The sequence below is a fragment of the Solea solea genome, chromosome 1 (genome assembly GCF_958295425.1).
Source record: "Solea solea chromosome 1, fSolSol10.1, whole genome shotgun sequence".
Lineage (NCBI taxonomy): Eukaryota > Metazoa > Chordata > Actinopteri > Pleuronectiformes > Soleidae > Solea > Solea solea.
Genome location: NC_081134.1, coordinates 1,444,952 through 1,460,034, shown reverse-complemented (window position 1 = coordinate 1,460,034; position 15,083 = coordinate 1,444,952). Strand labels below are relative to the sequence as shown.

The 15,083-nt window shown below is 40.4% G+C and overlaps 1 protein-coding gene across 1 annotated transcript in view; it reads left to right on the top strand.

Moving 5' to 3' along the window:
- Positions 1–15,083, top strand: part of cubn (cubilin (intrinsic factor-cobalamin receptor)) — a 38,394-nt gene that overhangs the window by 13,459 nt on the left and 9,852 nt on the right. The window contains exons 23-49 of the mRNA XM_058635256.1: positions 57–246; positions 411–571; positions 1,058–1,242; positions 1,467–1,623; positions 1,784–1,971; positions 2,418–2,577; positions 3,157–3,338; positions 3,724–3,892; positions 4,629–4,810; positions 4,883–5,039; positions 5,454–5,570; positions 5,866–5,979; positions 6,328–6,456; positions 6,537–6,669; positions 6,933–7,138; positions 7,435–7,616; positions 8,602–8,794; positions 9,809–10,009; positions 10,128–10,274; positions 10,625–10,815; positions 11,556–11,724; positions 11,988–12,162; positions 12,700–12,878; positions 12,997–13,206; positions 13,894–14,034; positions 14,375–14,559; positions 14,809–14,980. Of these exons, the coding sequence (XP_058491239.1) occupies positions 57–246; positions 411–571; positions 1,058–1,242; positions 1,467–1,623; positions 1,784–1,971; positions 2,418–2,577; positions 3,157–3,338; positions 3,724–3,892; positions 4,629–4,810; positions 4,883–5,039; positions 5,454–5,570; positions 5,866–5,979; positions 6,328–6,456; positions 6,537–6,669; positions 6,933–7,138; positions 7,435–7,616; positions 8,602–8,794; positions 9,809–10,009; positions 10,128–10,274; positions 10,625–10,815; positions 11,556–11,724; positions 11,988–12,162; positions 12,700–12,878; positions 12,997–13,206; positions 13,894–14,034; positions 14,375–14,559; positions 14,809–14,980 (4,575 nt within the window). The remainder of the gene's footprint in view (positions 1–56; positions 247–410; positions 572–1,057; positions 1,243–1,466; positions 1,624–1,783; positions 1,972–2,417; positions 2,578–3,156; positions 3,339–3,723; positions 3,893–4,628; positions 4,811–4,882; positions 5,040–5,453; positions 5,571–5,865; positions 5,980–6,327; positions 6,457–6,536; positions 6,670–6,932; positions 7,139–7,434; positions 7,617–8,601; positions 8,795–9,808; positions 10,010–10,127; positions 10,275–10,624; positions 10,816–11,555; positions 11,725–11,987; positions 12,163–12,699; positions 12,879–12,996; positions 13,207–13,893; positions 14,035–14,374; positions 14,560–14,808; positions 14,981–15,083) is intronic.

The window sequence follows — 15,083 nt, the reverse complement described above, 5'->3', positions numbered from 1 at the left end:
TTTTTACCTCAACAAAAAGAAAATGTCGTTCTCAGATACATTTTGTTTCTCTCTAGATTGTGGTGAGACCTTCACGTCTCCTACAGGGTCCCTCATTTCGCCCAATTACCCCAGCAACTACCCAAACAACAGAGATTGTGTCTTTAAGATCATTCTGCAAGTCAACGTGCAGATAATGCTGAACTTCACCAACTTTGAGCTGGAGGGTTCCCCTCCATCGTGCGGGTTAGACTTTGTGGAGATCAGGTAAGGAAAGACTACAGGAGGAAGAGTTTAGAGGTTTGTTATGTGACATTTTCAACATGTGGTCAATATGGTCTGCAAAACAGAAACCAGACACAAGAGAAACATTTGTCTTTCTTGATACTGTATTGCTACTGACAGGTTAAACTCCCCCCCGTGTTCTTTAGGGATGGTGGTTATGAGACATCTCCCCTGATTGGTAAGTTCTGTGGCACTCAGAGGCCTCCAGTCCTAGTATCCCATAGCAACCGTCTTTGGGTTAGATTTCGCTCGGACTCTACCGTCACACGTAGTGGATTCAGTGCCCACTGGGATGGATCACAGACTGGTGAGTGGCAATATTTTTGTAAGATTACACTTGAGAATAAATTCGTTTGACGAGAGGTTGTGTTATTGTTTGAGGTTGAACAAGCTTTAAGTAAATCTATGAAGGGTTATTTAAAAGAGTGCACATTTTAACCCTTAGAACGCAGAGCATTTTGGCCGTTTATTAAACGTACAGTATACACAGAGGGTATAACAATGTGCAATATAGAGTTTTTTATATCCTTATTTTCTGCACAACCTGCAATCTGATAATATGACAAAATAAAAAAAAAACAGTTGATTTTGTGACTTCTGCCCAATTGTTGCTACTTTATATCACTACTAAAAATGTGATATAAAATGAATCATAATTCATATAAGTATTTGACCTATAAACACACCCCCGCAGTATGTCCATATAAGGAATTGTGTATTATGACCATGGGTGCACCTGCGGCACAGATCCTACCTGTCCGTTTGATCCAATTATTTTTCTTTTTTTTTCAAGGCTGTGGAGGTACGATGACCACAGCATCCGGGGGATTTTCCTCTCCTAACTACCCTCTGCCCTACCATCCTAATTCTGAGTGCTACTGGAATGTCAAGACAAGCCAAGGCAGCCAGGTCTTCCTGTCTTTCTCTGACTTCCACCTGGAGACCAGCAACAACCTCTGCCTTTATGATTACCTGGCTGTGAGTACTGTACCTGCTGAAAGTGAAGATTAGTTATTTATTCATGTGTTTGTTATTCATTTGTTTGAGACCAATAATTGATGTTATTTTATTATTTTTATTCTGGTTCCCATTTCATAATTAAACCTGTGTGTGTATGTGTGTGTGTGTGTGTGTGTGTGTGTGTGTGTGTGTGTGTGTGTGTGTGTGTGTGTGTGTGTGTGTGTGTGTGTGTGTGTGTTCAGGTGTATGATGGTAATAGCAGCAGTGCTCCACAGCTGGCAGAGCTTTGTGGTAGTCAGCTGCCCAATGCCATCAACTCCTCCAGAAATGAACTCTACATCAAACTGCGCACTGACAGCAGCGTCAGCGCTGGAGGCTTCCTGGCATCATACACTACTAGTATGAAATAATATAATATGATAATAATAATAATAATAATAATAATAATAATAATAATAACACTAATAATAGTGGCCGATCAAATCAACTCCATTAAATTGAAAGTATTAAGGCAGACAGTAAACCTAACAAATCTGCTTTGTGTTGTGTTTCTTTGCAGAATGCAATAACATAGTGATTTCAAGACAATATGCAGGAGTACTGGAGTCACTGAACTTTCCCAACAACTATCCAGAAAACTCTGAGTGCAGCTGGACGATCCAGGGCAGCAGTGGAAACACCATCAATTACACCTTCACTGCTTTTGAGCTCGAGTCCACCAACAACTGTAATTTTGACTACATCAAGGTACACTGCTTACATCCACCTGACACAAACACCATCCTGCGCCCCCCCCCCCCCCCCCCCCCCCATTCACACTATTGACAACTATTCATATCATTTTGTCATGTTGGAGGAATAAGCCAGGCTAAGTGCTAAGAGATCATCTGTATCAGTTCATCTTGTGTGATTTGTTCTGGAACATTGATCTATTATTTTAACAGGGTCAATCACTATTGATGAAGACCATTAGCTCCTTGGGAAAATGTTTTCTGACAAAGCTCATTTTCCCATAGACTTCCTTTGAAACAGAGTTTCTTTTGTTTTTTTTTAAAATTGTTACTTCCTGGTTAGGCTCAGCCTGCTAGACTATGTCTACAGTGTATATGTTTGCAGTATCGTACAGTTGTATGATTCAGTGTTGTCGCTGTGTGTATGTCATTCAACATGCATACTTCTCTCCACAATCCTAGCTCTATAATGGACCCAATGAGCAAGCTCCTCTGATTGGTACATTCTGTGGGTACACGCCTCCTCCGGCCAACACCACCACAGCCTCAGCACTCACAGTGGTGTTCAGAACAGACAGATCAGTGTCCAAGTCTGGTTTCCAGATGATGTGGTATCAGAACGGTAGGTGGACCGAAAACACATCAGCATGACACTACACGGAAACATCGACACCGGCCGCTTCCAAACTTCACAATGAAGCTGAAAACACCAAGCAGTTTGTTTGTTTTATTTATTTATTTATTTATTCATTCATTCATTCATTCATTCATTTATTTATGTATGTATATATTTATTTATTTATTTATTTATTTATTTATTCATTTATTTATTTATTCATTCATTAATTCGTTCAATCATTCATTTATTTATTTATGTATTTATTTATTCATTTACTTATTTACTGTCCCGAGGTCAAAATGGAACTTGGTGTGGGACAGTGAGTGGTTTACAGCTTCAGTTTATAGCAGGAAATAGCTGTGTAATGGTGAGATCAAATTACCAACATATTTGTAAGATGTCATAGATTAAGGCTGATGTGGATTTTAAAGGTGAGTCTTCTGTTGAGTGGATGAAATCTGTTTTTTCTTGTGTCCTTGAAGAAAGCCCTGGTTTCACTGTCTCACTGAAAGTGAGCATCTGTGTCTCAAACCGGTTCCTGAACGATCACTTTAAGTGATCTTTGACTGTTCTTACCTGCAGGTTGTGGTGGGGACCTCTCTGGTCCCAGTGGCTCCTTCAACAGCCCAGGCTACCCCAACAAGTATCCTGAAAACAGGGAGTGTCTCTGGTACATCAGCACATCACCTGGGAGCAGCATCACACTCACCATCCATGAGTTTGATGTGGAGTTCCACCAAGACTGCAGCTATGATGTACTGGAGGTAAGATACTGTACTGTATGTTGGCAATATGATGGCAATATGATGGGGCACGGATCTGAAAATCTTAGAAGCTTGTAAAATGTGGTTTACGCCAGATTCACCAACACAAGATGTGAATGAAGTATATATTATGGAACAGGTGACTCATAAGAGAAGGACTCAAGAAGACCATGGTCTGTTTGCACATCAACGACAGGATAAGGATTATCACGCTGTGTTCTTTATCTGTTTTTATTTGTTTATCCTTTTCATGTTTTTTTATATTGTTTTCTATATTGTTTACTTGTTGCCATTTAAAAAAACAGCAACACATTCTATGCTGTATTCACATTTCGCTGTTCTTTGGCCCCTCCCTTTGACCATTACTTGTGACTCCCCCCCCCAGGTGTATGGCGGCCCAGACCTGTCCGCTCCTCGACTGGCTCAGCTGTGCACCACCACATCCAGCCCCATGCGTGTCTCTAGCACTGGTCACATGGTCACTGTGCTCTTCAAATCTGATGCTTACGTCAGTGGTCGAGGTTTTAATGCAAGCTGGACTGAAGTTGCAGGAGGTGAGCAGGCGGGACAGTCACTCACACATTCATACGGTGCATCTATGTGCAGCACATTTTCTGTCACACATCCTTCATACCCATTCTTCCCCAACGACACATCAAAATCACTGTGATATTTCTGTTTACTGTTTTTATACTCTATATATTCATGCTTTGAGACATAGCAGCAGCTCTGCAGGAGACACACGATCTCTGTGAACAACACAGTATGAGATATAGCAGATGAACTGCAATCACATCCAGTGTTTTCCAAGTAGAGTGAGACACATACACAGCAGAGTTAAATATCTTTCCAAAGACATTAGAAATAGGACGGTGCTACATTTGTAATGATGACAATCGTGGATTTTTGTTTTACATTTGTAAACTAGGGTGTATAATAGCACTGAAACCAAAGGATGTTGCCACAGACTGTACATGCTGTGAGGTCCACAGTAAAAGTGAATACAACAACCAAGTTGCCATTGTACATTTCTGCAAACATGTGGGCTCAGTCAAAAGTATGTGCATGGTTAGAAATGTAGTTAGATTCATGCACAGTGAGTAGACTGGTTAAAGGTTAAAGGTTTAAGGTTAAATCACAAAAAAAGGTGAGAATTTTATTCTGTAACTACATGGTTTCTCTTGGTCTGTGTGAAAATACTGTATGTTGCGATGTTTTTTCTAGGAAACCAGGCTTGTACATAGACATGAGAGACAGAGAAGTGTATAATAACTATCCTTGTTCCTGCAGGCTGTGGTGGCCCAGTCACTGCTCCTTCAGGGGAGATCCATTCTCCATTGTATCCCAACAGCTATCCCAATAATGTGGACTGTTCCTGGGTCATCAGTGTTGAGTCCCACCACCGGGTTTTCCTCAGTTTCTCTGACCTGGACATTGAAAGTCAAAGCACCTGCTCCTGGGACTATGTGGCTGTAAGTGAACCGTATTATTGTTATTTACCACAGCTTCATAGCATCACTAAACTCTTATCTGTCCCTCTGTAGATTTATGATGGTCCGACCACATCTTCTCCTCTGCTTGCTCGTGTGTGTGGCAACAGTCTTCCTTTTTCCGTTACCTCGACCCAGAGCATCATTTCTGTTCGCTTTAGGTCGGACTCCAGTCAAAACCACCGTGGTTTCAGTGCTCACTTCTCTGAGGGTGAGTCTGGTTTAATAGGATAGTTCAGAAGTGTGGTTGAATAAGGTACTGGCACAACATTAGGGCTGACTGCATTGGAATTTTAATTACATTTTTAAACTGTTATCTGTTGAGGAGCCACTCCTCTATGACTCCATCCTTTTTGAAAAGCCAGCTCAGTCGAGGGGACCCCCTTGAGCCATGGTGGTTTGAAGAGAATTACAGCCAAGCTATTATCACTGAACTTCATCTATCTCCTTCAGTGACAGACTGCATACATCCTAAATGTATGCAGTCTGTCACTGAAGGAGATAGCTCTTTTAGTGTTTCTGCATCAATTTATTTGCTTTTATCTCTATGTGTACACTACAAAGTTTTAGATTTACAAACATGAACTGTGGACATTAACCATATTATTCTGTTTGTCTCCCACAGCCTGTGGTACAAGCATTATCACAGACAATGAGGGAGGGGCCATTGCATCACCACAATACCCATCACCATATCCAGCCAATCAGAACTGCAGCTGGATCATCAAAGCACAGGAACCATGTGAGTTTCCTCAGTCATGGCCCTCAAAGTAAACAAACTGCACTAGTTTATACATGAAATAGACTTTTTTTCCTCTCTTGAACCAATAATTACAACATTAAAACACAAATAGTGAAGGGTGAAAGGACAACTGTATTATTGTATACTGGAGGCACAGCTTTTATGTAAAATGGTGGTTTGATTGACAGCAGAAAGGTCAGAGAACCACAGAGAACCTCCAGGGACGCAGAAGTGCCTCTTTCATCATAAAATGTTTCTTAAATGTTCCTAAACCTGAACTTTTCCCTGTGGCCAGTCAACCATGTGACCCTGTCATTCACTGACTTTGAGTTAGAGATGGTCAACACCAACTGCTCCCATGATGCTGTGGAGATCTTGGATGGAGACAACTACCAGGCACCTTCTATTGGTGAGTGAGTGAATAAGGGAGTGAGCGAGTGAGGGAAGAAGGGAGGGTTTCCACTATACAGTCAGGGGTATTTGTCTGCTTAACTTTGAAATGAGCTTCAGTCCAAATACTTAAGCATCCTCACTTGTTAGTTGTCCCAAACAGTGACTCACAGTGTAATACCTTTTACTGGTTGCTTTGTTGATGCTTATTTTATTCTAAGTAAGTCTTTGTGACATTGTATTGCCAGTGTACAGGCAGGCTGATCCAGGGATAACAATCAACACCAGAGAGGTCCAGCTGCAGCACTGCATGTATATGCATGTATTCATGCATTTGCATTGTAATATGATGTCATTTTTTCCTCAGGGCGTTATTGTGGCTCTGAAGTTCCTCACCCAGTGACGTCGTTCAGTAACTCTTTGGTGGTGAATTTTATCTCCGACAGCGTGATCTCCAGAAAGGGGTTCCGAGCTACGTACACCGCCTCCACCTCCAGTAAGACACACCAGGACAAAGCACTCACACTGATCCAGAGTTTACACACAGAGGATCATTTTGTCACCTCTTGTGCTCAGGCTGTGGAGGAGAGCTGGTGATGGAGAGTGGTGCATTCAACAGCCCTAACTACCCAGATGCTTATCCGCCTAATGTGGAGTGTGTGTGGACCATCAAAAGCTCACCAGGAAACCGTCTGCAGCTCTCATTTATGTTAGTTCATGTAGAGTTCACTCACACGTGTTAATGTCGCAATAGAACATATCTGTGTATACTGTATGTGTGAGCAGCCACGAGAAAACCAGCAACATGTCGGCCCAGCACAAATCGAGAAGACAATGAAATATTATAAGGACTTAACTAATATCTGTTAGTTGTATACATGTGTATATATATATATATACACATGTACATTTACATATATATATACTGTATATATATACACATGTATAAACATTGTTTTGTCTTGTGTTCAGTGTCTTCCATTTGCAGGGCGGAGCTAACTGTCTTAATGACTACCTGGAAATTAGAGAAGGAAACTCCACCGGACACCTGGTGGACAGATTCTGTGGAAATTCGCTCCCCGCCAACTACACCTCTGTGATTGGCCACATCCTTTGGGTTAAGTTCAGGTCAGATGAAGCCACTAGTGGAGCAGGATTCAGAGCCACTTTCTCACACTGTGAGTGTCTTTTTAAAGACGGTGCATCAAAATCCTTTTGCATTCATTCAAAAATGAAAGATATAATAAAAAACCACAAAGTGATTAAAAGAAACTAAATATACAATAAAATACCTGAATTCCATGATTTAACAGTTATGTCCACCTGCATGATTTTATTTGTGCTCGTTTGCATTGATATTTATCTTATTCTTACACTCACTTGGTGTTTATCACATACTAATAATAGCTTTCCTTAACTGTCTTGTTTTAGACATTTTCTGACATCTGACTTTTGATTTTCTCACCGTTCTCAGTGTATGGTAATGATTTGACTGGGGATTATGGTCAGATTGCATCTCCACTGTATCCCAGAATATATCCAAGCAATGCTGACTACCGCTGGACCATAACCGTGGAGGGAGACAGCTTTGTCCAGATCCGTTTCTTGGACATGGATATTGAAGATCTGTATGATTGCTTTTACGACTACCTCAAAGTAAGATTATGTGTGTGTGTGTGTGTGTGTGTGTGTGGTGACATTGTTCTCTTGATTTAACCTGTGATTGTTACAGTCATAACATATGAAGCATATTTACGCAAACATGCGATACATAATCTATAGCTGAGATGAAAAAAACTGGAGACCGGTGATATCAACCAAAAGGATATAATCTTATTATCTTATAATTGACCGACCAATGTACAGCATACTTTACATTAACGTGGTGCCCAGTGGCAAGAGATGATTTGAATATTTAATGTCATGGTTTTGCTGACCAAAATAATTGTGATTTTTATTAAATTATTGGGATTATTGATATTATCGTGAGAAATGAAAAAATCAGCTTTAAACTCCTCAATTGACTGATTCACTTTTTTACGAGATTCATCAGTTGCATGTTGTCATTGTGTAGCTGCTATTGCTAATATACATGAAATGAGATTAAATATAACGTCATCTACTGTATGTTATCCGGCCCATTATAATTGTGAGTCACAGTATTATTCCAATAATTATAAAAATCTGCTTTAAACTGTATCTAAATGTATCTTAAACACACTGGAATCGCATTTAAATTCTGGTCAGTTTTGGTAGTTTTTTATACATCATTTTAGTGAACATTTGAAAGTAAAGGATCTTAAATAATATATATATTTAAAAAAAAGCATGAGGTCCTGTAAGAACTGGAAAGATTCAGCCTCTTTACTAGGACCAGCATTGTCTGGTCGACTCGAGTCACTTAAATTAAACTTTAATGATTTCCTTCATTCATGATTTTCCCAAGAATAAAATTTGACCAAACAAGTTATTGTAAATTCTTTTTATTGTTATGCACTCTAAAATCATTTATTGTCCCATCGCGTGTGCCCAGATTGTATGGTAGTGTTGTTTAAATGACAATAAATGACTGTTGACAGTGTAAAGAAGCATCTGTAGCTACAATGTAACATTACCTATTATGCCCTCGTCTCTTCTCCAGATATTTGATGGCTCCAGTGTTCATTATTATCCTCTCGGGACGTTCTGTGGTTTGGGCAGGCCTCCTCCCGTTAGAAGTTCAGGCAGCACTATCACGCTGCAGTTCCGCTCTGATACAGTGGTGGGAGGACGAGGCTTCCTCGTGGAATGGACCGCTGTCCAGGACTCTGGACCACCACCCACTATCACACCAGGTCAGACACCACAAACCAACCATCTGTTTATTTGTCCCATTTAATGTAAATCACCCATCAAAGGCTATAAGACAGGACATAATTGCACATTGAAAAAGAGAAGCAGAGTGAAATTACAATGTACAAGCTGTGTACAGACTTAATCTCATTAGTACTGCATATATATGCATACTACACATATAGCCTTTACTGACATGTAATTGATTGTCATTGTTTGTTTGTTTGTTTGTTTATCATAATGAGCTCTGGATTTGCTCTTCTTTCACACAAAATGTTGAAATATAGAATCAAAGCTGATGTTTTTGTGGTGGTTTAGTAGGTTGAGGTAGGTGTGGAGTTAGGTTTGGCTGTTTATTACACATGTTTGGACACAAGTACGAGGCTGAGAAATCAATGAAATCAATGTTTTCATGGGTGTTGGCTGTGGCAGGACGTCCGGAGCTCAGGTAATCATCAAGGCTCTCCCTACGCACAGTTCATAAAGCTGGAGTATCATCCACTAATGTAGAAACCATGTCAGTAGGAATATCCTTAGGGACTAACCCCTTTTTCTGCAGATGTTAACACCACTATGCCAAAGTCATGTTCACAAAATGTTTCCAGTAGTAATTTCCTTAATTAGCTCTTAATTAGCTGTCAAATGTGGGTTTATCTGGAAGGAAACAATGCAGTTGGTATCATGAAAGGCTGAATTTAATGAACGCCGAGTTACTCAGCCTATGAACTCTTCAGCCTACCCTCGGCAATGAATTTTTCCACCTTATTTGATATTATACAATTGTGATATTTGATACATTAGATGGAATAGGCAAAACACATTTATGAAAAGTGTTTTTAATGTAGTTAAATATGATTTTCCCTTCTCTAGCCCCAGGTTCTTCAGAACAGAACATGTACTGGAATGAACCTTGTGCATGCATGCATGCGTGCGTGCGTGTGTGTGTGTCCATATTTGTTTCCTCTATAGAACCAATTGTGGCTTAAACATTGATGTATGTGTATGTGCATTGTCAGGTGCTTGTGGAGGGATGCTGATGACAGGAGCGAGTCCCAGCTTCCTGTTTTCTCCTGGCTGGCCTAACAACTACCCTGAGAACCAGGAGTGTACCTGGTTGATCCGCTCTCCAGACTCCACTGTAGAGTTTAACGTCTTGTCTCTGGACATGGAGGACTACCCTCCTGTTTGCTACTTTGACAGCCTTGTCATCAGGGATGGTAAACCATCAACATTTGTTTGTACACAGATATGAACCTGAGAGGTAGATTGACTGACGGCACCATACTTCTGTACTCCTCACTGTGTGTATGTGTGTGTGTGTGTGTGTGTTGCCAGGTGAAACCAGTCTATCTCCTGTGCTGGCTACAGCATGTGGTCGGGATCCTCCAGGTCCTCTCCACTCGACAGGAGATACAATGTTTATTCACTTCTCATCAGACAGCAGTATCAGCGGCCGAGGCTTTAATGCCTCCTACTCCAAAGGTCATTTGTAATTTCGTTTGGGTCCTATGACACCCTGTGACACAACGGGAAGGTCAAGGGTTCCATTCCTGGGGTCCCTGGGCAAAATACTTAACCCTAGGTTGTCTTGAATCTTTCTAGCAGCATGTGAGTGGGTCTAAATGATGTATATGATGTATAAATGTGAAAAGTGAATGGGTGAATGGCAAAAACCTGTAGTGTGAAGCAATATAGTCATCAAGATTTTATAAATACAGACCATTTACCATTTGCCATAGACATTATACATGTAGTAAATAGGGAGTGATGACACACTTTCACGTCCACTGCAATGAAGTTCTGCATGAATGAAAGAAAAATGTTTTTTTTAGGTTGTGGTGGCCTCCTGCATGTAGACCGGGGAGTGCTGAGCAGTCCACACTACCCGCAGAACTACTTGCCTCAACTGAACTGTAGCTGGCATGTGATGGTGACGCCTGGCTTCAGGATTTCTGTCACTTTCCAGAGCCCTTTCCAGATTCAAGGATTTGGAACTGAATGCAGCTTAGGAGACTACCTTGAGGTAAACAGACCACACGTTCAGAACCAAAATCTTAACAATATATTCGCGTCTGCAACTGTGTCACACAGGAAACTGACTTTTGTAATTAGCTCACTCTGTTGCACCAAAGTTCATGTAGAAAACCATCGTCTATAACTCGCGGGACACAGGAGCTGCTGCTGCCTTGATTTGTGTCACTAAGTTGAAGGATTTCAAAAACTAAGTCACAAACTGATGCATTTAACAACTCCTATGTTAAATTGTTGATTTGTGTGTGGTTTACAAAGTGACACATGAGGAAAGTATTTTGTTATTTGGCTCAAATCTGTTTTTCCTTGTGACCCCACTGGCAGCTATGTTTGTGTTTAGTATTCAAAATGTGTTTTTGTATGTCAGGTCTTATGATCTTATTTTCAATAGACATTAATTGTAAACCATATTTTTTATTATAAAATTATAAATAAAATATCTTCTATCCCGTTGTTTTCACTGTTTGAAAAGTGCATTTGAGGTTTGTCTTTTGTAAAAAATAAAAGAAAGGTTAAAACCATTGATAATGTGACATTTAACTAACATAGTATATTGAGTTGTGAATTTTGAATTGCATGCAGCTCAGGTTCTATTTGCTTGTTATGCCGTAAATGATTATGAGTTTATTTTCTTGTGGGCTCGGATCTAAAACCTTCGTCTGAGTTTTAAGAGTCACAATTCACGATCACCGAGAATAATAAATAAATGATTAACTTCCTCTGTCTCCGCAGCTCAGGAATGGTCCTGATAGTTCATCTCCATCACTGGGACCACGTGTCTGTGGGTCGAGCCCTCCATCTCTTCTCCAGACGACTGACAACCACCTCTTTGTTCGCTTTTTATCTGACGCTTCTAATGAGGCAACTGGGTTCAAGCTGACTTTTGAGGCTCACAGCCAGGGTACGTACTCGTTCTGTTTTTCTTTGCTGGGGTGAGAATTCTAACAGTGATAATGTGTGAAGGGTAAGAGCTGAGTACATACAAAACTACAGCTAGTGATTTATGACCAGACTAACAACGCTTTCCTCAGTAAATTGGCCTTTTCATGTTGTGTTACAGCTGAATCTCTTCTGACTGCACAACTCAAAACACAGCAACACAACAAGGTTCCATATGACCACTTTGTTAATGTGCTGTGTGTATGTATGCATATCTTTCTTCAGCATGCGGAGGCTTCATTGAGCTGAATGATAACGATCCACCAGGTTACATCACTTCACCCAACTATCCTCAGAACTATCCCCAGAACATCGACTGTATCTGGGTCATCACTGTGCCCAATGGAGAAGCTGTCCAACTAGACTTTGAGGACGAGTTCTACATCGAACACACACAGGGGTAAAACACTGAGACACAGTCCATGTCAGTCCATGTCATTTACTGTTCAACTGAAATCCCCGACCTCTAAACCAATGTTGTCATCACAAATCAACTCTGATAGAATGGACTATAAACTTAGCCTAAAATGTCAACTGCTTCATCTGACTTTTCCAACTGGAAACTGAATGTCACGATTCAGTTTAGGTCCCAAGGAGATGTGGCAGTTTTTAAAGGTTTAACAAACATGAGGGAAGTAGTTGAAGTGTCGTGTTTTTTTCACATCAAGAGAGTTTTTCATCCTCCATCAGTAAATGAAATGATTTATTTTGTCTGTGTTTATAATCTTTTTGTTCTGATTTTACCAGTGACTAATACATACCACATTGAGCAGCTCCACAAGCTAAAAACAAATGGTTTTCTCTTTGGGAAACAGTTGGGAAGTCATTTATTTATAAATGTGAAAACAATGCACGTTGGCATTTATAGTTTCCATACTGTGTTATCTCCTACCAGTGGTTTGAGGTTCCTGACCCTGACAAGACGTGTATTTCACAGGTGTATGTACGACTACTTAGAGGTGCGTGATGGCTCAACTTCCAGCGCTGACTTAATTTCCCACCTGTGTGGCAATACTAAACCGTCTACCCAGCATTCAACAGGCCCCGCCATGCTACTCAGGTTCAGAACTGACGGCAGTGTCACACATAAAGGCTTTAAGGCAAAGTTCTCTAAGGGTAAGCAATCATCACAATCTATCTTCTGCTTCTACTTATGTAAATCTGGATCAAGATTTTATCATTTCAGCCAAAAACCATTGGTCCTACTCTCACTTATATCTTTGCTCCATTACAGCAACATGTAGTGGTACCTACAGAGGTCAGAGGGGCACAGTCTCCAGCCCTGGCTTCCCAACTTCCCATTATCCTGACAGTTCCAGCTGTGAGTGGTACCTGGAGGGACCCACAGGTCACTACCTGACCCTCAGCTATGGGAACCTCAGCCTGCAGAGCAGCCCAGGATGCTCTGCTGATTATGTGGAGATCAGAGAATACAATGCCTCAGGTGAGAAAACAAGGCACCATTAGATTTGATGTTCTAGTAATGCTATAATGACTTGAACAGTATAATTATTCCTTAATCACTTTGTTGGAGCACATCCAGAAAGTCGTTTTAAAATAATGCTGCTGCTTCTACAGGTAAAAGTGTTTGTGGTTTCACTATACTGGTTTGGTGGTTAATGTCTCAGCCTAAGAGGAGGATAATCTGCACAGAAGTTAGATCTGGAGTGGGTCGTTGTTTGCAGAGTATGTCTCGGTAGCTGAACTCTAATCTATGTTACTGGTTAAAAAAAAGTTAAAAATATCTACACCAGGTTTACTCGAGACATTTGAGCATTACATTCACATGTTGTATAAGTTAAACTCATTGAAAGCTTCGCTCATATAGATAATTAACTTCCCGTCAAATGGTTCTTATTCAAATGCCAATGGTTACAGAATTTTAAAGACATAAAACAACAAAGTTTAGCTAAAGACCGAAGACTTTTGCACGAGAAAAAAACCTCTTCAGATTAAGTCAATTTTGTTTTCATTGCAGAGACTGAATGATGGCAGTTTCATGTGTACATGTTGTATAGGTAACACTCGCATACCGGAGTATACATTGTATTTTCCCTGTTTAATGTTTTGATTTTGTGTGAGAAGGAAATAAACGAAACTCTGCTTGACGCTGTGCTGTGTTTGTGTTCAGGGAGGCTGCTGGGCCGACACTGCGGTAACAACCTTCCAGCTTCCATGGACACGTCTGACAGCTTTGCCTATGTCAGGTTTGTCAGTGATGCCAGTGGTAATGCAGAAGGCTTCAGTCTGTCGTTTGAAGCCAGTGTTGAAGGTACAGTTTTCATCATCATCATCATCATCATTATTATTATTATTATTATTATTATTATCATTATTATTGTTAAAGCTAAAGTAATATAGATTTTTGCCTGACACATAGTAGACGTTATATCCCTTTCATATATCTCTATGTGGAGTCCATGTAATAATTTGTCCCAATAAGTCACAACTATATATTATCTTTTATTTTGTTATCATCATCATAATGATCAGCATTATTATTATTACCATTATTATTATTATCTAAGCCAAGATGCCAAAATGTGATTTCTCCTGTTGATGATCAGTCTTGGTTTTGCTCTTCCTCTCCCTTCTCCTCCTCCTACTTGCAGCGTGTGGAGGTGAACTGAACGCTCCTTCAGGAACTATCTCGTCTCCCAATTACCCCAATTTATACCCACATAGCCGGCTGTGTCGCTGGGAGCTTGTGGTGTCACCAGGCCACCGGATCACATTCACAATTAATGACCTGCGGCTGGAAGGTTCTGGTAGTTCCTGTGCATATGACTACGTTGATGTGAGTTTTTTTAAACTATACATGTCATAAATCACTTATTATTGCAGCATTGCAAGGACAAAAGACATCAGATTTGTTTTCAGATTATATTTAATCCAGACAGTTTTATTTGTTAATATCTATCACGACATGAAGATGTCAACAAATAATATTAAAAGTGTTATTGTAACAAATTATTGACTTTAGCTGTTAGTAGTGTTTTAAGAAATGTTAATGTTAATAAACTCTGTTGATGTTTGTGACCTGCAGGTACTGAATGGGTTGGCAGATAATGCTCCTCGCCTGCAGCGGTTCTGTGGTACAGTACCAGTCGGCACACAGGTGCGTTCTTCAGGAAACACCATGACCATTGTGTTCCGTACTGACGCCTCCGTGTCCAATGGTGGCTTCATGGCGTCCTACTCCTCAGATGAGCCTGCAGGTTCGTTACCCTGGACGTAACACAGTCAACATATTAACAACGTTAAAACAGACTAACAGTACATTAGTATCACTGTCTGTTTGTGAGTGTCAATGTGTGTGTC